This window comes from Carassius auratus, chromosome 42 (assembly GCF_003368295.1).
Source record: "Carassius auratus strain Wakin chromosome 42, ASM336829v1, whole genome shotgun sequence".
NCBI lineage: Eukaryota > Metazoa > Chordata > Actinopteri > Cypriniformes > Cyprinidae > Carassius > Carassius auratus.
In genome coordinates this window covers 17,279,931-17,304,199 of record NC_039284.1, presented here as the reverse complement: position 1 = coordinate 17,304,199, position 24,269 = coordinate 17,279,931, and the positions used below count along the sequence as shown (strand labels likewise).

Below are 24,269 nucleotides of genomic sequence, written 5' to 3'. Positions count from 1 at the left end.
AGTTAATATGCCTAATAGATAGAAAGATAGATATGCAAATGTAAACCAGTTATTATCTTTTAACTGTATTAGCATTTTAAAACAATGTATTTCCAAGCGAATGCATGGAATACGTTACTCATTTTGTCTTTTTCTTTTTATTTGATTAAGGTCAAATAAAATAAAAAACATTGCAAGGTATAAAAGAAGGAAAAAAGTCTATATTACAAAGTGTTCTAATTTAAATACTATATTTGTTACCTGATCAAATACCTTAAACATGAACAAATACAACATCAAAACAAGCTTCAATTAAAGTCACCTTCATTTCCTACAACACATGCCATTAATCATTTTCAAGTACAAAACAGCAATACTTTTAAAGTAATAAAATAATATGTTCCCAATATCTTCCATTTCTTTAGCCAACATTAGGTAAAACATATTTGTCATTACATCATATTTGTCTGGAAACATAGAGGACATCTTAACAATACTGACACGTGAGATTATCTGCAATTCTCAAAGAAAAAGAAAAACAATATAGATGCATATTTCAGTAACTAGAGAACAAGTAATTAACCTTTTGGATAAATTGAATGGTTAGGCAAAAGCATTTGCTGTGGGAATTATAGATAAGAGAATGAAACCTTCAAATGTGTTATAATTGTGTTAATGTTTGCATTTTATCGCAGTTACAATAATAACATATTTTTCCGTTAAAGCATTATAAAGTCAGTCTATTGATGACAGTCCATAATAGCATCCTGGCATCCTTTTTAGAGCTTTACTATAAAGACAAAACTATTATGAAATAAATGTATAATCACCAGAATTATATAATTGCTATATTTTTAAAGCAAACTACAATTTTCTACAGGTCTACAAAAATTGGGGTCACATCTAAGGTTATATTAAAGATGCAGATAAATATTAAAAATAAATAAATACAAAAAGAACAAATTTATTATGAAGTTCAACTTAAATTAAGTAAAAATCTTTAAGGAGCAGTAAGCCACATTTCAAAATAAAATAAGTAAATAAAATAATACATTCAATTTCTGAGAAATACAGCTGGAAAAAAGCTTTTGATGCACTCATAAAATAAATTCAAGATATAATAATACCCTGAAACCTGCATTTGTTTTTATTTATATTTTTTTAGTGGTAAATAATAAAAAATTATGTTTACTGCTCCTTATATATAAAAAAAAACTTAAAAAAAAAAACACCTGTAGAACTGGACTGCTGTGTTTCCAATGACAAGTGCAAGAACAGGCTTTGCTTTTCTACACTGGGCAGATTTTGACTTACAATTACAGACTGTCTAACACCTACTTCATTTTAGTACAGGCTATGGACTGCTTTCCAGTGGACTGAAGAGATTTTTCAAGAAACACACAATTATTTTGTAATTACAGTTGACATCTCCAGTCATTTCAATTCCTTTTTTTAAATGTACTGTCTGCAAAATTCTTCCCTCTAAATTAAATATCTTAGTTTATACATGTTTCATGTTCTTTTAACTACAAATATTATTGCAGCAGGACAAATATTTTTCATATAACTGCAAAGTGCTTCAACAATACTATTCTTATATTACAGAGCTATACTGCTACACAAAGATTCACACGAGTCTAATTATAAATAAAATCCAGAACCCTGAATACAAACATCCCACCCTGAAGTTATACTGAGATTCCTGAATTGAACCGCGTTGTCATACAAACCTGCGGTCAAAGACAAACTAAAATATTACATTAAAAACCTGTAACAGGTCACTTGTAAAGCTCTGAAAGCTCCCAGTATGGAATGTCCTATTAAAATCTGTACAAAAACAAAAGGACAGTAGATCAAATGAACGTTTGACTTCGGAAGTAAAGCTGATCTTTATATGATATCAGTCCATCACAGCTATTGTTCAGTAATATCCAGGATGGTACTGTTGACTCCATGGCTTCTGATTCCAGAACTGATGAAGACAATGATACAAAAAAATGAAGACAAAGAATTAAAGAATGAAACCTGAATATTTTTTTTAGGACCATTAATAGTGTTTGCAAATTTTAAATATATATATTCTTTCATAAATCACAGGGCTCTGAACCAGTTCAAGGAACGAAAACAAAAACCGGAAACGAACGAAATTTTGACAGGAACAGAACCAGAAACAGAAACTAAAATTAATTTAACTCATAATGACAGATTAACGAAACGAAAGAAAAAGTGTGCTAATTTGCGGTTCATTGTGACACATTCCAAAGTTTTCGGAAAGGAAAACGAAACTGCAGAGAGAAGTTTTCTTTATTTTGCAAAAGCTGACAGCTTTGAATAATGTCTTGCTTCTATATAATCAGCCAGCTTTGGTATGATCATCGCGCTGACACAAGTTCATTTTGCTTTATTAAAGCCTGTACATTAACAAAATAAAATAGAGTTAAAGAAACAAAAAGTTAAACTGCTCCGTTGTAGCTACAACATGTTGCGTTCACAGTGACAGCGCCTCACTGTGCTGATAAAGCCGATTTGAAGGACGATGTTTTATGTAAATAAAAGTACAAACACTATATAATAAATAATATTTTATCATCCAGATACGCCGGGAACATGGAAACATTTGGATTCGAGCCGCATGAGAGATCCAGGCATCAGCTTGAGCTTAAATTAATTTGTTTTTGGATTTACGTTTTTATAGCCTAAACTTGGTTTGTTTTTGAGAGAAACTAATAGCAGTTTTTATAATGTTTGTAAACATTTTGCTTTAGACTACAGGCATCTTAGCCTTCATTATTTCGTAAAGTAATAGGGCTAATAAAATGCAATGCCGCAAGTTTAGTTTTTTTTTTTTTTTTCACTTTCAAAACGCAATATTTCATCCTTGTTTTTTTTTCGTTTTTTTTTTTTTTTTTTTTTTTACAATACTGCAAATATCGCAGGAACAGAAACGTTCAAATATCGATTCTGCTTGGAGTGAACCGATTGAATTTTCTTTTTGTTTTCAAGCCCTGATAAATCATATATAAATCAATTATGCAGCATATTTATACCTTATTACATATTTACATAAGGACTTACCCCTTGTTGCCAGCTCTGGTTGAAAGCTTGTGCTTTGTTCATGCTAAAGTTTCCATTTTTAAAACCTCGATTATTTCCCCCTCGGCCCCTGAATTTCTGTGGAAACATCAGATTTATCATTCCTGGTTCACATTTGGGTCACAAATTTTATTGTTTTTAATATTTGAAGATTTACAACAACAACTAAATGTTCATTTCCAACTTAAAGTGATTTGCATCTCTCACCTGGTTGAAGTTGCCCCGGTTAGCCCCTCCCCCTCGTCCCATGTTGCCCCTGTTCATGGCTCCTCCCCTGTTGCCCATGTTTACCACGTTGCCACGTCCAGCTCCCGGCCTGGGGGCGCCTCTTCTGTTTGGCATCCCACCACCACGGTTGAAACTGCCCCGGCTGAAGCCTCCTCGGAAGGCAGGGGGAGGAAGGAAGCCTCTCGGTGGTCTGCTGAACCCACCACGAGGTCCAGGCACTGTCAGACAACCCGAATCATTTATACATGATTTCATGCTCAATATTCTGATTCACTCTAAAGTAGGTCACATTCTGGAAGTGCTGCTTTATGATGTCTTTAATGTTCCTCTATACAAATATGTATATAATGAATAAAAATAAATATTTAGTTGATCTGGAACGGCGTACCACCCCTAAAGTTGCCTCGGTTTTGAAAGTTGCCTCCTCGTCCTCCCCTCTGACCCGGTCCTCCTCCATGATTGAACAGATATTTGCCTCCTCGTCCCCGAGCGCCTCCCCTCTTTGGTTGAACACCTCCCTGGTTGGGCTTCTTCTCGGGAGGAAGGGACTTTTTGCTCTCCTCTTTGTACTGTTCAAGAAGTTTGGTAGCTTCTTCCTTCTGCAGCTCGACATAAAGCACTTCACTGAAGCACTGACCCTCTACAGGCAGCGTGTATAGTCCTGCAAAACATTATAGTGTGGCATTTGGGGAGTTTTGTGAATTGCACAACAGTGTTTATATTGTTAACTAAAATTAAAAGTATAGCTAAAATTGTTAAACTTGTAAAATAAAATAAAGCAAAATAAAAATAAAATACTTCTAGGAATAATGCTTTTAGAAAATAAACTACACAATAATAACCTAAACCATATTGGATTAAAATAAAATGAAATTAAAAATTTGCTTTGTGAAGTAAGGAAAGATAATCCATTTAAACTGAAGTAACTGAATATGAAATAAAAATAAATTTAAGATAAAAATGAAATAAAACAAAATAATAAACTAAATGTATGACTTAGATGAAAAATGTATAAAACTTAAACTAAAGTAGATAACATAAAAATTAAAACAGAAATATTGCCTTTGCAACTGAATTTTTTAAATACTAAAATTGCTAAAAATAAATAAATAAAATTAAACAAAAAAAATTGAAAAAAAAACAACAACAACTTTGTCCTGGCTTCTAACTGCAATAAAATAAGTTTTGAAGTACTAAAATTAATATAACTAAAATCTAAATGAACTGAATATAAAAATTAAAGAAAAAAATACTGGAATAAAACAAAAATTACAAAATTTACTAAAAGTTCTGAAAAACTGAAATAATTTCTCTCTCTCTCTCTCTCTCTCTCTCTCTCTCTCTCTATATATATATATATATATATATATATATATATATGGCACATGACAAAAAAACTTACTATAGCTTATAAAAAAATTTGTAAACACCACAATAGTATGTAAGTAATACTAAAATAACACTGTTGCACACATCTCAGATCAAGTATGGCTTAAGAAAAGGATTTTACCCTTCATTTTTAGGACTGCATGTTCAGGTACATCTTTGCCGTCTGTTTCTGCTTTTTTCTGAGTTCTCTGTATATATTCCTCATCTGTCGGACAGACTACCACTGCTTTACGCTGGAAACCGGCAAACAGGCACATTTTCCTTCTTTGGGCTGGCGCTGATATGTTAGTCTAAACGGAGAGTATTTTGGTCAGTATTTCCATCAGATGGTATAATGATAATGCACTGAACATGTAAAATGAAAAATAAATGTAATAAGAGAGAGAGAGAGAGAGATTGGTATATGCTGTGATTTTGATGAGCATTTGTAAACTCTAGATTATATTTAGTCACCTGGTCAAGAATGTAGTTGCGTTTTTTACGTGCAGCGATCTCTATGAATTTCCCGAGGAAGAGGGGAGCACGCTGAGATATCGCCGAGAGCTTTGTGACATCCTTCATCTGTCGCTTCAAACTGGAAATCTGCATTTCAACAGAAAAATAACAGTGAATAGGATGTTTATATCGTCTAAAACTGTTTTCTTGTGTCAGCACTCACCATCATTTTCTCTATGATTGTGTTTGTTCCAAGAATGTTGTATTTTCCAGGATTGGCTTGTGTGTGCTTTGTAACCCATTCCGTTTTTCCAGATCCAGGCAGTCCAACCATGACAATGACCTGGGAGGATTTACAGAAGGCTTTTTAATGATGACATGAGAGAAAGAAAAAAGTATTGCTTGGCTATAAAACTAACCTCACAGTCCTCTTTGGTTTCGGGGCCCTTTGGTCCTCTGATGCGATCGCAAACATTGATCTGCTGCAGGAGCGTAAAGCCTTCAGGTTGGGGGAAAAACGGGTTTTCACATTGGCCGAAGTTGAACTCGACCGCACAGTTGTGGCAGAGGACGTGAGGGAAGAACTGCTTTCCTTCCAGCTCATCCTTACTAACTCTGAAAGCTGTTCCCAGATCCTGGCCATTCTTGGAGTAGGAAATTTCCACTTCTTCACCATCAAAGTTCTGCCAAAAAACACAGCAACCATGATATACTGTATATAGACCTGATATACACATGATATACACACACCTCTTGCTAAAAAAAAAGAAAAAAAAAAGAAAACATTTCATTTCACAATGTTGACAATTAATTATGTGTTAAATTTGGTTTATTTACACACACACACACACACACACACACTAATATGTACAAATATATATATATATATTCTATTTTAAAATGTAATTTATTCCTGTAAGTCCAGTCTTCAGTGTCACAAAATCCATCAGAAATCGATCTAATATGCTGATTTGCTGCTCAAGAAACATTTTTTGTTATAAATGTTGAAAACAGTGTAAACCATTATACATTTTTTACGTTTCTTTGACCAATAGGAAGTGCAATAGAACAGCATTTATTTGAAATAATTTTTTTTGTTACATTTTAAATGTCTTTACTGCCATTCAGAATAGAATAAAAAATACTAATTTCTTAAAAAAAAAAAAAAAAAACTGAAGAGCATGAATACGTGGCACCACTTAGTGGTCAAAATGTGTAATTGCACAGAGATTTTAAACTACCGTATTTTCCGGAATATAAATCACACTTTTTTCGTAGTTTGGCTGGTCCTGCGATTTATAGTCAGGTGCGACTTATTTATCAAAATTAATTTGACATGAACCAAGAGAAATGAACCAAGAGTTCACATTACCGTCTATAACCGTGAGAGGGCGCTCTAATGCTGCTCAGTTCTCCTGTAGTCTACACTGAAAACACAGAGCGCCCTCTCACGGCTGTAGACGGTAATGTGAACTCTTGGTTCTTGGTTCCAAATAAATGTGACTTAAAGTCCAGTGCAACTAATATATGTTTTTTTCCTCATCATGACCTACTTTTGGACTGATGCGACTTATACTCAGGTGCAACTTATTGTCCGAAAAATACGGTAGCTGTGGATGAAGAATCCTTACAATAAAGCAGCCGACAACATCATTCTCATCAAAAGCCTCCCCAAAGTCCTCCGTCAAACCGTTGCTGGTTTTCTTGGCCTTAGATGAAAAGCCATATGAGTGCGCTTCCTCCCCTGTGAATATATAATGCCAAGAAACATGCAAATTATGTTTCATTATATAAATTAAATTATTTTTTATTAAATTACAAATTATTTTATTAGATCAACTCCAATAGATTCCTCAAAAAAAAATCAAAGACCCTCACCAAGTAAAAGAGAGCTGTTTGCCAGTGACCAACCCACCAGGACATCATGAATCTCAATTCCTTTACTGGAAATGTGTTTTACAGGAATCTTCTCAATAATCTGGTGCAAAGATATGCAAGAATAAGGCTGAGGGCATGAAAGGGCAACTATGAAAAGAAACCATGAAAAAGCAATGCTCTCACCTTCATTTCAAAGCAACCTTTGCCTTTTGCCACACCATAAGATGCTCGTCCCCCAGCCCACAGGTATGCAAAGCTCTCCATGGTGAGAGAAGAGGCGCTATACCGATCCCGGGACACCTTGAAGTGCAGGTCACAGTTGTCTGAGGAAAATCAGCGAAAAATTCATTATTTTTGAAGCTACAGACTTACTACTTTAATAACCTCACTGAACCTTTACACTTTACAGAAATTTATTCTGCATGTTATGCTATGAAAAATTCAGCATTTTCTATTTGGTCGATATTTGAACGGTATTTGTATGAGATTATCATACGTACAGGTGTCCAAACATACAGTTGTGTCATCAAACTCTTCGTCCTCTTCCTCCAGTGGAGGCTGGGGAGACCTTGTCCTGAGGGAACCATCAAAAAACAACTATGAAATGGAATCTACTTCAGTTCAGTGCCTTTATAAGATCCCACTGAGTTCCTCTTGGAATTAAAATGTGTTCCAACTGAGAAAATATACAGGTGTGAAACATTGGTTAAACACTCCACTTTTTACAATACTTCTAATTATTTATATTAACTATTTTCTAATAAAATATTAAATAAAATCAGAAGTTACTATTTGTTTAAAAGCTGAAAATGTGACCAAATACACACACACACACACACACACACACACACATATATATATATATATATATATATATATATATATATGTGTGTGTGTGTGTGTGTGTGTGTTTTTATTTGACTTTTTTAATAATTTAACGTTAAAACACTTGTCTTCTCAAAGATTGAGACTTTTAGATTATTAAAGATTATTATTTCACAATGAAAATCTATTGAAAATCTGTTTTGATCATATATATATATATATATATATATATATATATATATATATATATATATATAGTGGTATATATTATATATTAGTGGTTATGTACAGTACCTGGGAATACAACACATCATTGATAATTAATTGAATACATATTTAAATTCAAATAAACATCATGAAAAGACACATAAAAAAATTACACCAGATTACTTTAGTCATAATTTCTAAAGAACATATCTGATACAGATACATATATATATATATTAGGGGTGTAACGGTTCACAAAATTCACGGTTCGGTTCGATACGATACACTGATGTCACGGTTCGGTTCGGTTCGGTTCGATACGTTTTAGATACAGCAAAATGTAAAAACATCTCAACTTTTCAGAATGCCGCAAGCGCACCGCGGGTCATGTGACAAGAACCAACCAATCAGCTTCATCCTTTCCCGTAACAACGTTGAGAGCTCAGCCAAGATGAAGGAACAGCTGATCATAGTTGTATATGGATTGCAATTTTGAAATAAATTCAGTAGCAGAGCTACTGCAAGCGATTTTTAGAGCTGCAAATCCATTTATCCTTCGCTGAAATTTCCGCGTCTCATGGAGAGAGCACGTCATTGTTGCTTAGCAAAGACAGACGCCTCATGAGCGCTTCTGCCCGAGCGCTTTGGAAAGGAGGAGAAAGACGCGCTTAGCGTTTTCCATGCGTTTTTAGGTGCGATATGTGAAAGGCCCCTAAGGCGCTCGCTCACTCAGCACGCGCTGAAGGCTCTGTTGCAAAATGTCTAATGCATTTAACAGACCAGAAATATAAGATCCTAAAATAACCAACAGGTCTGGTGTTTGGGTTGGATTCCCTGTAAGCTATAGTGTCTAAATGCTGCAGGGATAGTTTGCTGCGTGCATGTTTCTCCTTTTTTTTTTTTTTTGTAATCCCGCTGGTGTACCCTGTCATGTTGCAGATGCGACATACCGTTGTTTTTTTATCCCCCACTCTCTTGCCATCACCATTATAGCTTTAAGGGAATCCAAAGTGCACCCAAACACCAGACCTGTTGGTTATTGGAGGATCTTCTCATTTCTAGTCTGTTAAACGCATTGGCTATTTTGCAACGAGCCTTCAGCGTGTACTGAGTGAGCGAGCGCCTGCTGAGTAGCCTAACATAAACATATAAGATGGTGTTTTTTTCTTCAATACGAATACGCGTATCGTTACACCCCTAATATATATATATATATATATATATATATATATATATATATATATATATATATATATATATATATATATATATATAGTGGTATATATTATATATTAGTGGTTATGTACAGTACCTGGGAATACAACACATCATTGATAATTAATTGAATACATATTTAAATTCAAATAAACATCATGAAAAGACACATAAAAAAATTACACCAGATTACTTTAGTCATAATTTCTAAAGAACATATCTGATACAGAATATGAAAATATGAACAGAAAAGGAAGTGAAATTTCTGGAACTGCATCAATACCCTTGCGATATTCTCAGATAAACACTTTTCTTCCTTTAACAGTTCAAGCTTTGACCTAGAAGCAAGATTCTTAAAGTAAAATACCACGGACAGAGAGATACCATAACAGAGATGCCCTTTTTATAGATGTAAAGTCACGAAAGACAGTCAGTAAAAATGTGTGTTTCTTTGCACTGATGAGGAACAGCATGTCAGATTTGGCTCTTTACTGCCAAACTGCACATAAATCTTTAAGGTGCAGCGGAACATCAGGAGTACCAGAGGCCGACTGCACATTTCTTACCGGCTGTATTTGCTTTCTTCAATAAATTCAAAGTAGCCCCTTCCATGTTCATCTCGGCGTCTCTTTACACCCTTCTTATTCTTCTGTTCATCATTCTTGTCTTTGTCCGCATCCCCTTTGGAAATAAAACAATAAAACATAAGGAGGCGTACCTCCCTGCAGGACCCATCATGATGTAACATGATGGTCCACATAATTACTGGAGGATTTCTAGTTATTTTAGTTGCGCAGTGACCAGTATTTTAAAAGAAAGGTGTACTTAATTATAAGTTCACATGTTTTAGATAAAGGAGCAATGCCTTACAGTGTGGTTTGTACACTGCAGTACTTGTATAGGTACAAACAAAAGGTTGTTGCCAAGATTTTGAGCTAAGTAACACACATTTTCAGATTCACATTGCATGCATCTTGAAGAAAGGTGTAACAGTGTGTGCAAATAATGAAGGCACATTTGGTGATGGGCACAAGCACCTCTTTCCCTATGAATGCAACTTGTGCATGAAAAACAGGAATATGCAAACTGCCATACATCACTCAAAAAACGATAATTTCTTAAGCAATTTTCGAGGTTCGAGGATCCCGAGAACCAACGTACACTATCAAGGGTCATTCTCAGGAAACTGTCCTATTCGTGCCTGAACATTTCAGAATTTTACATTTTTACGTCATTGGATTTCAATCAGTATCTGGTGAAGTGAAAATAAAATGTTTTATGCAAATTGTGATAGAACAAGACTAGTGGCTTCTGAAACAGCTGATTTTCTTGTTTAATTTGATATACAGTATAACATCTACACAAGCTTTTTATCTACATGCTTAAATATTTTGCCAATAAGTATGCAAATAGTATATCAAAGTTTGAGACATTATTAGTGAGGAATAAATAAATAAATAAAAGATAAAGAAATTTTTAATAAAAAATAGCGCTGAATAAAAATAAATTAATTAAACACTTATTTAGTAATTAATTAATGAATTAAACACTTTATAGAGGTAAATCTAATGGAGATTCAGTTGTTCACTTTCCTTTGGAACGCCCCTACAAATGGCGTCCCCTCCTGAAGTGAAAAAAGTCTAGCAAAAAAAACTAGAAATAGTATAGCTGACCATAAATATGGAAATAGTATATTTTAATTTGTAGCCAATAAATGAGGAAATTTTATATCAAAGTTTGAGATACAATACTACTACTACTACTAATAATAATAATAAATAACCTTTTTAAGATAACAATTAAACAAATCAAATACATTCAAATGAAAAAATAATTGTCTTTATATTTATTTATTTAGCATCAGTTAAATCTATTAAATAAAATGTCTGTAATGTGAATAAGTTTAGTATTCTGTTAATTGCATCAGTAGTAAGTCAAAGAAGCACAAATGGGACACCAAGGCACCAGCTCCAAATCCTGCTCTCTGCTGTCAGAATGAATTATTATGGCAGCCCAAATATATAAAATATGAATCGCATAAGCTTCATCGCGTAATCTCACCCTCGCCAGGGCCCATGTCGAGAGCCACACCATCCTCATCAAATTTCTCCATCTCTTCATCATCTTCTTTGAGCAGGACATCTTCATCTTCATCATCTGACTTATCCATCTCTACTCCTGCGTCCTCCTCCTCCTCCTCCTCCCCCATGTCATCATCCTGCTGCTCCTCAGCCTCCGCGTTATCGCCCTCCTCCTCCTCCTCCTCCTCCTCAGCCTCCATGCTCTCTTCAACCAGATCTTCCTCACGGTCTTCCTCGCCCATGTAACCGAGGCCGTCTCCATCCTCGTACTGTCCCTCAGCTCCGTTGCTGGACAGCGCGTCCTGATCCAGAGCGGCCTGCAGACGCGCCATCAGCTCAGCCTTCAGCCCTTTATCACTCAGACTCCTCTTCTTCAGCTCGTCCTTCAGCTCGTTCACTTTCAGCTTCTTCACATTCAGCGAGCTCATCTTGCCGTTTCGATCCTTTGTCTTTAGATGTTATACCCTCAGATGTATGAAGTATGAAATATGAACAGGAAGAGCAGGTTATGAGCGGACTATCCGGAGACGCTTGACGCGGTCACTGACGGGCAGCAGTCGGAGCAGAAAGAGGCTAGTTAAGCCTTGTATAATCTACCGTAATACACATCATACATGAGCAAACTACCGTAAACATCACTATAGCTATTAAATATGCAAAAGAGAAAATATCGGTATTCAGTTGATTATATGTTCAGAAAATTATAATTACCAGTTCTAAATATACAGTTCTGATAATTCAAATAGTAATAATAATACATATAAAAATATTAAATATTACTTTTTTGATTTAACATTGTAGAATCCTAAAATCATTCTACATAAATAGCAAATCTTAATTATTTATTTTTTATTTTTTTAGATTACATTTACATTTACATTTAGTCATTTAGCAAACGCTTTTATCCAAAGCGACTTACAAATGAGGACAATGGAAGCAATTAAAATACAACAAAATAGCAATGATATAGAAGTGCTATAACAGTACATGTAGCATGGGCTTTTAAATAATATAATAAATTAAAAGAAAACAGATAGAATAGAAAAAGAATAGAGCATGTTAGTGTTAGAGTTCTTGTTTATAATTGTATAATAAATGAAAAGAAAATATAATACAAAAAGATTAGATTTATTTGAATATAGCCTTTTAAAGGCTAGTTTAAATGTATATACATTTTAGAGAAATTTGTTTGGCAAAACACTTTCAAAACAATTACTGTTACTTTGCAGAAAAGTAAGTAAATTAATACAGTACAGTTTAGGCAAATATTAGACAAAATAAATGACTTTTCTAAAAGTGTTTAGTATAATATAAAATATTGCTATTGTAGTATCATTTTACTGTTTAATGAGACAAGAGCCCATAAAAGCATATATTAATGTGCCGTATATTTAACAGTATAAACCGTTTTTGAATTTCCTTTTTTAAATTAAAGGCTTTATGCTATTTATATAAAAAATGTTATGTTATAAACAGTAGCATAATATTAAACATCACTAAGTCAATAATTTAGTATCATTGTATTATTTAATGCCACAGGAGGACATAAAAGTAGCTAGTATATTAACAAATCAGCACTGTAAGAGAACATAATTTTGCATAAACTGCAATTCGTGGCCTATAACTTTTTCTTGAGACTTAACTGTAATACATTTTAGAGGTTTTCAAAACAATTACAGTCAGTTTTCATGTATACACAGAATGCAGTTAAAATAAATAAATACAAATGAATACAGTAACGTACAGGTGGCAAATAATAAACAAACCATTTTATATATTAGTAACTAATATAGTATCGTTTTATTATTCAATGTCAAAGTGCGATTTTTTTCATAAAGGCTATATATAATAAATTTTGTAATAAAAAAAAAGATTTTCAAAATTCCAACGTGAGTAACGACTTCACGAATAAATAATCACAATAACAGTCAGTGTCCACGTTACCTAGCAACCAGTGTTTTGGACATGGCGGACAAGTTCAACGCGGGTTATGATGCTACTTTAAACTTTTTTTCTTTTTCAAGCTTACGATATAACTTATAGTAACGTTAGCATTTGTACACATTTTGTGTTGTCTGTAGCTCAGTTGTCATTATTACAATTGTTATCCACAAATGGTTTGTGTAAAGTATCGTATAAATTTCTAGCTAACGTTGAGTAGCAAAGTAAACCAGACAGACTGGACAAGACTGCCTGTTTACTAGAAAAAAAAAAATAATTAAATTAAAGTATAGTCATTTAAATACATAGGATAAAGTAGTGACTGAGACTTCTAAAATCGCTTTGTTTCGTAACATTTGCTGAAATACATCATTTCCTTTTGTTAGAATCCATTATAACAGAAACTCAGAAAAGGATAAGTAATGCATTTGACGTGTTTGATCACGAATGCAACAAGACTGTTGATGTCAGGTAACATTTCATTGTTTTCAAACTTGCTTTCTTTGATACTTAAGTAGTTTATTATCTTCAGATTTGTTCTCTGACAGCTGCTTATGTTTTCCATATGAAGGTGATTTATCAGTTTAACCCTGATATGTTTCATTGTAAAAGAGAAATAGGCACCATTATCCGCTCACTTGGCTGTTTTCCATCGGAAGCTGAATTACATGATATCATTGCTGAGGTCTGTGGTTTGTTTTTACATTTTGTCCATTTAGATATTAACTCTTTCAGGCTGGGTGGATAATGAATTATGATGTGTAACTGTTTCTGCAGCTAGAAGATGAAGAGCCCACTGGGTTTGTGCGCTATGAGAAGTTTCTTCCAACTATGACTAAGATCCTGCTTGAGCGCAAGTAAGGCACAATTATAAATAATTAGATATCCCTGCCAAAACAGATTGTTTTTAATTGACTTTCTGTGTCTAAATGGTGTTGTCCAATATGGCCCTTTTTCTATTTAAAATGTAAATGATTTCAAAAATAACCTTCATGTCATCTCAGGGATTTCTGATGTATATACATATGCAATAAAATTTTTTTCCAAAAGTCAACTTTCACATATAGTGTTGTTATTGTTCACAAAAAATACTAAAATTGTTTTGGTAATTGAAATAAAGCTGAAACTGAAATAAGTATTTGGAAAGAAAAAAAAAACTTAAACTTAAAAAAAAGTTGATAGTAAATAAACTAAATAAAAAAAACTAATTTTAAGTAAAAAATACATTGAGGCTAAATAATATATATATATATATATATTATATTATATATATATATATATATATATAAATGAATTTAAAACAAAAACAAAAATTATAATTCAAAAATTCAAAATATTATAAATAATTTATATAAAAATTATTCTAAAATAACACTGACCACCACACTTTTGTTAGTGTGAATCTAAAAATCAATTTACAATTATTATTTCCAATTGTACACCTGAAAACATGCAAGGGACAAGATCAGATATGCCCAAATAATCAGTGAAGTTTTTTCAACTATGAAACATACAATAGATGAACCACTTTACACGTTTTTGATTTAAAGTCCTGTAGTGGTGACAATTTTAGATGTTCTCCTTTTTATTGCAGGTTCCGTCCTATTACAGAAGACCTGCTCCTTCAGGCCTTTAAGGTGCCTACTGCTCTGACACTTAAACATTTTTGTTATTCTTCTTTTGTTGTTTGAATAACTTCAAAAACTTTTAACTGGATATAAAAGATGAAGACCTTGGACCAATAGAATGAATTAATGTAATGGTATTGTTATCTCTTTTAAAGGTGTTAGATCAACAGAAAAATGGCCACTTGGAACCAGAGGAACTGACCAAATATTTAACACAAGAAGGTATGTCAATGTATGACTTTTGAAAGTAGTGGTTTGTATTTTAGGATAGGCTTCTGATTTTTTGAAATCGATGTCCAATGCATTTGTCACAGACTTTAACAATGCAAGGAACCCACAAAGACATCAAGTGAAGTTTCTTAATTTCTCTGTCTTCTGAAGGAGAGTCCTTCACACAGGAAGAGATAGATGAAATGCTGTCTGCAGCTGTTGATCCTGATAAGAATGCCATTCTCTACAAGGACTTTGTGAGCATGATGACCTTTGATGACACTCGATGATGGCTGACGGCATGAATAGATTGAATATATAAGTAGTTTTATAGAGTTAGGATCAAGGTATCGTAAAGGAAATCATCAGTTACCATAATAAATAATATACTGTACATATCATTTTGATTCTTTACCCATGATATACATCATTAATGGTGTTCATAATGCCCAAATACTAATTTCTTATTATATAATTTGGCAAGATTACACAATATGATGATATGTTACCCTATTAATAATTATTCAAACATGCTTTAAAGTGGAGAATGTGTGCAAGACTGAGACCGTGTATTATAGACTGATGAATCATTCTCCTTATTAATGATCAGGTTTCTAAGGCCAGTTGTGTGTCTGAGAGCTTCATTATAAAGTCAGTGTGTGGTGTCTTTCTTTTTTCAGTTTCATTAGCAGAGTCAGATACACAGATTTTGTGAAGGGGTGGCATATTCTTGCAGCTCATTTTTTTCAGAATTAACCTGTGCTCCGTGAGTGCGTGTGTGTAGGGGAGATACCGGGAACCGAACTGACCCCCTGTGAACTGACCAGAGAAAAGCATATGATTTATGACAGACTTTACAGAAAGGAAGTTGCATGTTGGTGGCATTTGAAATTCTATTCATTTTATTACAATTGAACACTATAGTTAGAATTGTTTTTCTGAGTTTACTTTATCTACATACCTGACACAACAATGAAATGCATAACTCTCAGAGAATAGTGTGCAACTAAATATATTTTTCATGTAATCTGAGAAACCCAAAATTGTTCATTAAGTATTGTGAAGAATATTGTAAAAACTGGAAAAGGTTACAATAACCATCTCAGCCTTTCCTGTTTGTATGTGCTTTTTATGTATCAATAAGTAAAGGTGAGGGTTCAGTGGTCCAAAAATAGATTAACAAATAATCTGGTAAATATTGATCTTTTAGGTTTATGACAGTTTTCTTTTGTTTATGCTAAGGTTATATAGGTGTATCTTTATCTTAATTATGTAAGATAAAGCATTACTGTTTCATTTTACTAAAAACTGATGGTCGTTTGTTAATTTCTTACTTGTTTATTCTTACTGTCTCGAATAAAGCAATGGGTTATAGTTGGGTGTGTTTATTTTAGTTGTGTGAGCAGTAGGTGGCGCTACTCTCCCATGCTTACAAAATTTCACTTCAAATTCCTACTAACAATACAATCAAAACAATATTGACCATGTGTATTCATGCCAATTCAACAGGGTTTGGTAAATTAAGAAATACTGCCAAATATTGCAAAATTATATTGCAAATGTTTGTTGTTGGTTTCATAATAACTTCAGAGGTTAAAATGACATGTTTAGAGCAGTGTAAGCCGTAGAAGATTTTTTTAGCAATTGAGCATTGACCTGGAACTCTTTATATTTTAATATCATGATATTATTTAAAATATCATAATATTACATTTTAGATAAATTATTTTTTTATGTTGCTAATAGTATGCTCCAAAACAGTTTAATCATATTCGTTGTATTGGGTTTATGACTGATTCGCGTTTTAAAATCGTAAATGGTCATAATTAAAAATAGCGTTTTTACATTTATGTAGTTTATACACGTTTTTGAGTAACTACATAAATTAGATTAGGCTTATGTTGTCATTATTATTGATTATAAATCTGCACATATGAATAAAAATACGTAGATAAACATATAGTTGATATTTAGTTCAATACCATTTTTGCTAACAGAACAACAGTTATATAATTCTCGACAATAAAATCGAAATTTACTTTTAATAAAGAAACTATTAGTGTAGTTTAGCGTGTGGACAACAGTACACTCCCACATGTCAGTCTAGATCTCGGACATGCTATTCGTTGAGAGGTGCGGAGGGGGCGTGGCCAATCTACCCAGAGACAGATGTGTGCGCTCCTCTGGAGTGAGAGCAGCGCAGAGATCAGTCCCCCAACAGCCTGATCTACTGTCAGCCTGCGCTTCACATAACTCCACATGCATGGGAAAATGAGCTTGTGCTGGGATGCTTTAAAATCTAAAACACTGCACATGGATTCAGAATATCAGGGTGCATAAGAAAGAATTGGATTATCCACTGTTGGACATTTCAAAATTGGACCATCTGTTATTCATATTCCACTGTGGAAGATGGATAGAATTTTGCATGTTACTAGTCGCTGAGACTGGGCTACTGAACTGACCAGAGATTGATTTTTGGATATTTTGGTTGCGGATGTAACAGGGAGCATAGTTATTTCATCAGTCCCTCTCTATCAGGCTTCATCATGACCTCTCTAACAGGGAATAAAGACAGATCTGGCACCAGGAGTAGAAAATATGGGGTAAGATTTATTATGTTTATTATAGCTATTTTATGTAAAGTTATGTATTCATATATGCATATTTACGTATTCAGGGCAATTATCTTAAAGTGAAGAAATCTTTAATGTCAAACTCAATATGCAAAATAATAGACCACTTTGCACACTTTTTTCACATTTACCATCTATGTAACCCAGACATTAATGTTTCAATCATTGCTTTTCATCCTTAACTATAATTTCTTGCAGATGACCGATTCATCCCCTACGAAGTCACCATCATTCTCTCCTGAAACCTGGTACCGAAAGGCTTATGAGGAGTCCCGGAGCGCCAGTCGCCCGGTCCCTGAAGGCGCGGGCTCCATGCCCGGGTCCTCGGGAACCCCTTCCCCTGGATCTGGAATATCATCCCCGGGCTCTTTCTCGGGCTCACCTGTTACTATATCGCCTGGAATCAACACCGGTTCGCCCGGTTCTTTAGGCGGATCTCCAGGGTTCGGCACTGGCTCTCCAGCATCGGGTAGCGGGAGCTCACCTGGTTCTGATCGGGGCATCTGGTGCGAGAACTGCAACGCTCGACTGGTGGAGCTGAAGAGACAGGCATTAAAACTACTCATTCCCGGACCCTACTCTAGCAAGGTAGGCTGAATCCGTTTTTGACCATGCGTCGTGCAGAAATATGTGAGATGTACAGATTTCCATGCTGGAGTGTTATAAACGAACTCCAGCATTGCTGTGCGTTATTTTGGACATTAATCCAGGAGTGACCAAGAAATCCACAACGTGAAGATTTCAAACAATAATTAAATTTGATTTTGTCGTGCTATGCTACTGATTCCCTTCAAAACACATCGTAACTTACAAAATAAACAATAAAAATTAAAAGATAAAGAAAACAGCAGCTTTGCATTGAACTGCAAACACACAGAAGTGTTGCACGAGGGGCGGAGTGCTGAACATAGACGGCACTGCAGCGCATTACTGTTCCACTATCGCTATTATTCCAGTGCGCTTCCTGAAGTCTGACATCATGATGGAACTAGCCAAAGTGATCTTAATTAATTGCTGACTATCAGCGTTTTCCTTTGATTTAAGAAGACTATAAAGTGAAACAGATTTTTAAAGAAACACGTCATACAATGATTTGGCTTTGGTGGCGAGCTTGAGTGCTTAGAGAAGCGCATTTACGATTAACTATCCCTTTTGATTAGTTATTCGGTTTTGGCTTGGGACATCTAATGTAGTAGCCTACTGCACCAGAACTTGGAGTGGATTCCACAAGACCTCAAATCATAAGCACAAACTATATATATAGATTAATATGCATTGCGTAATTGGATGCATGTGCGCGTAAATATCAAGTTTCGCCTTGTACTCATTTCATTTTCAGATTCTAACAACGGGAGCTGTGTATGAGCAAATCAGCAGTATGATTTACAGCTAGAAATAAATGGCTTACAGAAATATCCTATCTTTTTATATTATTGATCAGTGGTTCTTTTTGCGCCCCATGAAAACCAAACCACATTTTGTCTAATTCAATAATTACCCATTAAGAAGAACAGGGGGCGCTGTGCTGTCACGATCAATGTGATATAGTATCAGTATTTGATACCGCGCTATACTTTTGTGCTCTGCTATATATATATATATATATATATATATATATATATATATATATATATACCCCTCTGCTTGTGTTAAAATGTTAAGAACTATAATGTGATCACAGTTACAATGCTTTAAATTTAAGCAACAAAAACATATGGCATCTATTATGTTCTTCATTTCAATAATTGCACTGTTCATCCTTTAAAAAAAAAAAAAAAATCTGACCCTCAGTAGTCCAAACCATTACATCTGCACTTAGATCTCCTTGTCATGGGCTGTGTGTAAGCTGATGTCATAAACCTGTGTAAAATTAGCATTTTGTTGTTTTTAAAGAGCAGCATTGATCCGGTGTGGCTGTGGCTCGTGTTTCAGACCTGTTGTTGGTCTCCAGATTTTACGGCCAGTTCTGCCAGCTGCAAATGACCTGGAGGTACCCATTAAAGTGAGCTGGAGGAGGAGGGGCTGATGTTAAGGAGAGGGGATCACTGGAGAACAGGGTGGCCATGAGAGTGCTCTTTAAGCTGGAGGCAATTTTAAAGGAGACGTAACTGAATGTTTGGGCTTTTCTCAGCAGGATCTTCACCCACATGGTGATTAGTGAGCAGTGTTGTGATATGAACTGAAGGGAAAAGCCTAATTCTGATAAACAATCCATCTGGGGACCTTGCAGTATGCTGCATTCCATTGTACTCAAAGAAAAAAATATATAATTTCCTTTTTTTTTTTTTAAGTGTAATAGAGTAGAGGGAAGTGATGACATTGACTTATAAAACTCAAAATTTCTGATGATAAAAACTTGAAAAAAATATTTTTTGCTCTGTTGATGTTCTTATAAATGCAGAATAAAGGATACCATTACTCTTAAAAATAGAGGTTCTTTACTGGCTTATATGGTTCCATGAAGAACCTTTAACATCCATGGAACCTTTCCACTTTACAAGAAACACAGCGATGCCATAGAAGAACCATTTTGCCATAGAAGAACCCAAAGAACCTTGAACCATAGATGCCAATAGTGAATGTTCTGTATTATGGAAAAAGATTCTTCAGATTATGAAAATATTCTTTCCATTAAAAAAAAATATTTCTTTTAAGAACTGTTCACTGAAAGATTCTTTAGGAACCCAAAATGGTTTTTCTATTGACATTTAAACACCAACAGAGCTTACACTTCATCTTACAAGTAGTTCGTGAAGTAGGAATGTAACTGTGAATGGAACGGAGTTTACTGTAACAGTAGTAGCCTACAGCTCACAGAACTTGTGCTCTGGGACTTGCTGCATCGTGAACGTCCCCTGAGGTTTCGCTTTAGATTACACCCACTGAACAGAATTTCAATCCCATGCAAACACAGCTCCCATTTCCAACAGAGTCATGGCAGCAACATGTTATGAGCATGAGCTTCATACATATTTAACCTTTAATGCTCTTTTTATGCCTCTCAGGTGAGCAAAGCATTATCATATAAAGAGGTCAGTTTTTCAATCCAGAATGGTAGGAATAAATGGGAAGGGGTTGCTGACTTCAGCTCAATCCAACAGGCGTTCTATGGAAACGGCACTCCCTACTGTCCCACGACAGGCTTTGTCTTGACGCCCGGGTGTAATGGTGTCACTAGGGCAGATATGAATACAGCTCAGCAATGGGAGAACTGAACATGCATGTCTCTGTAGGATTGGTGTGCTCATTTGGGGAGCACAGATTACTTCTTGTTGGAAATGACTGTGAATATTATATGGTTGCTTTACAGACTGTGACCTGATAGATTCTTACAACAATGGAGGATTGCTGACAACCATTGTAAGTCAAAGCTGTTTAAAGGTTGAAACTTAGATTCACAACAACATGGTCCAGTGCTTTATGAACCATTTCTGTTCTGTCTCACAGCAGGCAAAGATTTATTTTCAACGTGTGTTTTCTGTATTATAGCTCAAATGTTTTGTAGGTCTTTGAATTCAGTTTTGCTTCTTTTGAACAAGTATCCCAGCAGGCAAGCAAAGTTATAAGATGTTGATATTTGGTTAAATATAGTTTCTGATGGTGGGTGCCCAAAATTCTATGTGAGGACAATGTATGATCAAAAGAAGACATTTATTCATATGCAATGAGGGTAATGCGAAATGTTTGAGTTTATATTTTGATTGCAGGCTTGGTGTCTTGGTAAATCTAAGCACAACACTTTCTCAGATAATAATAACGTCAGTATGATGTCGAACAGCATCCAGTCCCATAAACACAAATTTCACAGTGTCAAATGCAGAAGATGTTTAAACCCACTGTAGGTTTTGCGGAGTGGGTGGTTTGTTTCATAGTGGAACTCAAAACTATATTTCAAGAGTTCAGTCAGGTTGCTGCTGTACCCCATAATCACTGCCAGCACTTCCTCCAAAGCATGAAGGCCTGTAATCCACCCCAGAACCAAGTCAGAGAAAACATCAGGTTCTTCCCTAATCTTGAACATGGGTGATCGATCTCACTGGGATTAGATGGACAGAGCCGGATCGAAGTTGTCCATGATCAAAGTAGAACTGCCTTGAAGTAGGATACCGCCTGGTTCAGTAGAGCTGTGAGTTTTAGGCAGCGATCAGCACTGCTGGTTTACATTAGTCACTCATGGCTTTGTTATTGTGTGAAAATAGTATGAAAGATTTCGACAGACTTGTGTAATGTATCTCTGGAGACTGGATGGTTTGATGTGTTGAATGTGTAGGTTTGAGCCTACAGCTGGAGTTCTGAGCATGGGTTTTGTGCTCACAAGTGAAGCATTGCAAGTATGCACAGTTTTCTCAACTGTTACCCAGTAAAATTCACTAGATACCTGTGAAGAATTTGTAATGGAAGTGTTGCAAATTGCATGTTGTTTTTTCTTTGTGTCCAACTGAATGCATTTTATTTGTTTGTTTAGTGGCCTTTTAAACATTGAAATTGCCACTTTATTTTTCATAGCTTTTTGGATGCAGTTATTTACTATGACATTTTTGACTAAATGCCATGTCATGTCCTTCGTGCTCAGCTGATTTAAAAGGATGAAGTGAAAGTTCCTAAAGAATCACAGCTAGATAAAACCTGAACACAAAACAATTTCTAGGACATTTAAGGCAGGGTTCGTGAACTCCTGGAGGTAAATTACGGAACTGCACTCTACCACTAAGTCCAGGGTTTTTCTAGCAACCTGAAGGGGTTTATTTTGTACAGAATAACAGATATGTAAATACATAGATGTGAATATTGATTTTCAGTTTACACATTTTATTACGCTAAAGCTTAAAGCAAGCATGATATGGACAACACGAAACTAGCAACAAGCTATATAAAACAAATAGTTCCCTGGGACGCTGATAAATGACACAGCATTGAACCAATCCGAATCAAGTATTATAATTGTCGGCCTGTAATTTCGCTTTGCACTTACAAAGATTATGAAAACGTTCTCAACCCCATTTGTAAACAGTATCGGCTAGCCATATGTAAAGTATCTCTCATTAGCAGTGCTAGTCTGCATGAACTCCACTTTACCTTTGTTGTCAACACGCTGTGATCTCTCATTGCAATCACTGGTTTTACCGCACATGTGGAGAGGGCCATTCCTCGGCTTTTAACCTGACTAACTCATTTTTTAATTGCCCCACCACACAACAACAGGGCTGTTTCCTCCATGGAGGTCGTTGGTGTTGCTTGGACCCTGCTTTGAAGCTTTGAAGTTTTGAAGCAACCTTCCATCCTGGGCTCTTGATAAGAACACTATCCACTTTTTCTTGTTGTGAAAATGGGCGGGGCCATTTGTGAATTCTATGGGGTCTGGCTTCCAGTCTCAAATCTGCGTCCACTCCGTCCAGCGATTTTTAGCTGAACCAAAACAGTTTTGCTGCTTGATATGAAAGTTTATTTTTAATGTATTATCTTAATTATGAACAAATTGGTTTATAGTGCAAACAGTTTTACAGTTTCCTGCACATTGTTATTCTCCTCATAATTTACCTATGGCGGCTAATGAACCAGAAGTCTCATATCAAATATCATTATAAATATTATTTAATGTATTTTTTTTTTTACATTTAAAATTGAAGTTAGAAAATCTTCAAGTGACTCAACATTGTATTTGCCTACTGAATTGTGATTGTTTATTCTTTTCTTACATTTATTTACCCATTTATATTACCTATCTTGTTTTCTATTTTTCCCCATGTTAATTTTCCAATAAAGATTACACATTCTTCTTCATGGTAATAAACAGAGAAGGCTTTCTTTGAATTATTAATGGGCCCAATGTGTGTTGTTTGACTGAAAAAGGCTAAATCCCCATATTTTAAAAGAACCACACCAGACCGTTGTGCATGCTGCCTTTAACAAGGACTCATTAGTTTTTTGACATGGCATGATCAGATAGAGGAAATAGATGGAGGGGCTCCATTGTTTGCTTGAGTTCAAGGGAAACACACCTTTTGACAGAAAGAAACGGGAGAAAAAGAAAACAGATGGAGTCATTCATTCTGAAATGCCATGTTTTACAAGAGGTTTAAGTGCATTCCTCTGCAAAATCAAGAAGGTTAAGAGGATGAGTGAGAATGCCGTGAATGACAAGGGCATCATAAAGGTCAGGAGGACAACTGAAGATGGAGTAAGATCAGAAGAGATACATTTTACTAGAGCTTTCTTTTGTTTCCAACATTCCATCTGATCTAATGGTGACCGATTAGACTAGGGGCTTTTGTCTCAGAATAGGAAAACAGATAAAACAACTTTTCCAATAAATTGCTAATAACTAATTTTACATTTTCAGATAGAAGAGATTTTTTTTATATAGAGAGAGTTTTGGAAATGTCAGAATATCATTGTTTTGTTGCACCCTATCAATCTACTTTACCTCAAATAATTGTCAATTGTCACTTTAAATGATAAGAGGAAGTGACATCATCTGAGTCTTTGACTTTACAAGGATCTGATTATCCAAAGTTGGATCTAAA

General features: G+C 34.9%; 4 protein-coding genes across 7 annotated transcripts in view; 2 read left to right on the top strand and 2 right to left on the bottom strand.

Annotated features, from left to right (window-relative positions):
* Positions 1 to 24,269, bottom strand: part of LOC113060912 (neuronal PAS domain-containing protein 3-like) — a 783,891-nt gene that overhangs the window by 609,140 nt on the left and 150,482 nt on the right. The gene's annotated exons all lie outside the window — the stretch shown is intronic.
* On the bottom strand, positions 287 to 11,930 carry LOC113060914 (heterogeneous nuclear ribonucleoprotein U). Its single transcript, XM_026230180.1, has 14 exons — positions 11,311 to 11,930; positions 9,816 to 9,930; positions 7,503 to 7,576; positions 7,186 to 7,325; positions 7,003 to 7,102; positions 6,756 to 6,868; positions 5,544 to 5,807; positions 5,348 to 5,467; positions 5,143 to 5,271; positions 4,811 to 4,979; positions 3,689 to 3,961; positions 3,280 to 3,518; positions 3,055 to 3,150; positions 287 to 1,951 (listed from the first exon to the last, which is right to left on the bottom strand). The coding sequence occupies exons 1-14, from the start codon at positions 11,756 to 11,758 to the stop codon at positions 1,901 to 1,903; spliced, it is 2,331 nt and encodes a 776-aa protein (XP_026085965.1). The 5' UTR covers positions 11,759 to 11,930; the 3' UTR covers positions 287 to 1,900.
* LOC113060928 (dynein regulatory complex protein 8-like) lies at positions 13,270 to 16,466 on the top strand. Of its 3 annotated transcripts, XM_026230195.1 has the most exons (7): positions 13,270 to 13,317; positions 13,658 to 13,742; positions 13,884 to 13,956; positions 14,049 to 14,128; positions 14,866 to 14,908; positions 15,055 to 15,121; positions 15,281 to 16,466. In XM_026230195.1, the coding sequence occupies exons 1-7, from the start codon at positions 13,296 to 13,298 to the stop codon at positions 15,397 to 15,399; spliced, it is 489 nt and encodes a 162-aa protein (XP_026085980.1). In that variant the 5' UTR covers positions 13,270 to 13,295; the 3' UTR covers positions 15,400 to 16,466. The 3 variants fall into 3 exon arrangements, with proteins under 3 accessions (XP_026085980.1, XP_026085982.1, XP_026085981.1); XM_026230197.1 differs by lacking the exon at positions 13,270 to 13,317 and having other exon boundaries at positions 13,657 to 13,742; positions 13,843 to 13,956; XM_026230196.1 differs by lacking the exon at positions 13,270 to 13,317 and having other exon boundaries at positions 13,886 to 13,956.
* On the top strand, positions 17,299 to 18,462 carry LOC113060929 (kinesin-like protein KIF26B). Its single transcript, XM_026230198.1, has 2 exons — positions 17,299 to 17,715; positions 17,944 to 18,462. Exons 1-2 carry the CDS (start codon positions 17,659 to 17,661, stop codon positions 18,340 to 18,342), a joined length of 456 nt encoding a protein of 151 aa, XP_026085983.1. The 5' UTR covers positions 17,299 to 17,658; the 3' UTR covers positions 18,343 to 18,462.

Bases quoted from the DNA above. Each gene is read 5' to 3' on its own strand.
- LOC113060929 (XM_026230198.1), top strand. From the start codon at position 17,659: ATGACCTCTCTAACAGGGAATAAAGACAGATCTGGCACCAGGAGTAGA. The intron at 17,716-17,943 runs GTAAGATTTATT...AATTTCTTGCAG, and splicing joins CCAGGAGTAGAAAATATGGG to ATGACCGATTCATCCCCTAC.
- LOC113060914 (XM_026230180.1), bottom strand. From the start codon at position 11,758: ATGAGCTCGCTGAATGTGAAGAAGCTGAAAGTGAACGAGCTGAAGGAC. The intron at 5,272-5,347 runs GTGAGTGCTGAC...GTTGAAATGCAG, and splicing joins CAATCATAGAGAAAATGATG to ATTTCCAGTTTGAAGCGACA. The intron at 1,952-3,054 runs GTAAGTCCTTAT...TGTCTTCATCAG, and splicing joins ACCAGAGCTGGCAACAAGGG to TTCTGGAATCAGAAGCCATG.
- LOC113060928 (XM_026230195.1), top strand. From the start codon at position 13,296: ATGGCGGACAAGTTCAACGCGG. The intron at 13,743-13,883 runs GTAACATTTCAT...TCATTGTAAAAG, and splicing joins AACAAGACTGTTGATGTCAG to AGAAATAGGCACCATTATCC. The intron at 14,129-14,865 runs GTAAGGCACAAT...TTTTTATTGCAG, and splicing joins AAGATCCTGCTTGAGCGCAA to GTTCCGTCCTATTACAGAAG.